The sequence below is a fragment of the Antrostomus carolinensis genome, unplaced genomic scaffold (assembly GCF_000700745.2).
Source record: "Antrostomus carolinensis isolate BGI_N321 unplaced genomic scaffold, ASM70074v2 scaffold35218, whole genome shotgun sequence".
Taxonomy (NCBI): domain Eukaryota; kingdom Metazoa; phylum Chordata; class Aves; order Caprimulgiformes; family Caprimulgidae; genus Antrostomus; species Antrostomus carolinensis.
The window spans coordinates 34,715-35,370 of NW_010333106.1; the positions used below are offsets into that span (position 1 = coordinate 34,715).

General features: G+C 57.3%; 1 protein-coding gene across 1 annotated transcript in view; it reads right to left on the reverse strand.

Annotated features, from left to right (window-relative positions):
* Positions 1-21: 21 nt before the first annotated feature.
* The window catches only part of SYNPO2L (synaptopodin 2 like), a 36,592-nt gene continuing 35,957 nt past the window's right edge, over positions 22-656 (reverse strand). The window contains exon 5 of the mRNA XM_029086434.1: positions 22-656. This exon is cut by the window's right edge and continues 797 nt beyond it. Within this exon, the coding sequence (XP_028942267.1) occupies positions 121-656 (536 nt within the window). The 3' untranslated portion in view covers positions 22-120.

Sequence of the window (656 nt, forward strand, 5' to 3'; positions counted from 1 at the left end):
TTTTTTTTTTTTCTCTTTTCTTCATTTTGTGTCATTCATCCCAATGTGCTGAGCTGACATGAAAGACAAAAAGAGCACTATCTCTGCGGGGCCACAGATGGGATGGGAAGGGTGCCTGCCTCAGTGGTGGCCAAAGCTTGGCCTCCACACATTGGCCTGCATCCCCGTTCTCACTGCTGAGAATTTGGGCCTGGCCACCTGAAAGCGAGAGGCTGAGGCTGGGTTTGGGGAAGGCCCCTGGCCTGCCTGACCAGGCTCTGGGGAGCTCTGGTATGGCTTAGGGGACTGGCTGAGCTCCACCTGGAAGGGCGCCGGTGTAGCGGGGGCAGAAGAGGCCATTTCTGTTCTCCACACGGGCTCATCCAACGTGGTGGCCGAGCGGGGCACAAGCACGGTGGGTGCCAGGCTGCTTGAGGCTGGCACGGGAGCCGGAGTGGAAAAGCGACGGATCTCCTGGGTCTTGGCTGTTTTCATGGGGACCTGCTTGGCTGCCGTGAAGGACGAGCTAGCCTGAGGGGCTGGCTTACCAGGAGACTCCTGAATGCTGGGGCTTGGGGGATCCCCAAAACAGAACATGGCTGACTTTAATTGATAGGGCTGGTGGCGCATTAAATCAATGACCTTGATCCCCGATTTCTGGCCAGGTGCCTTTTTCA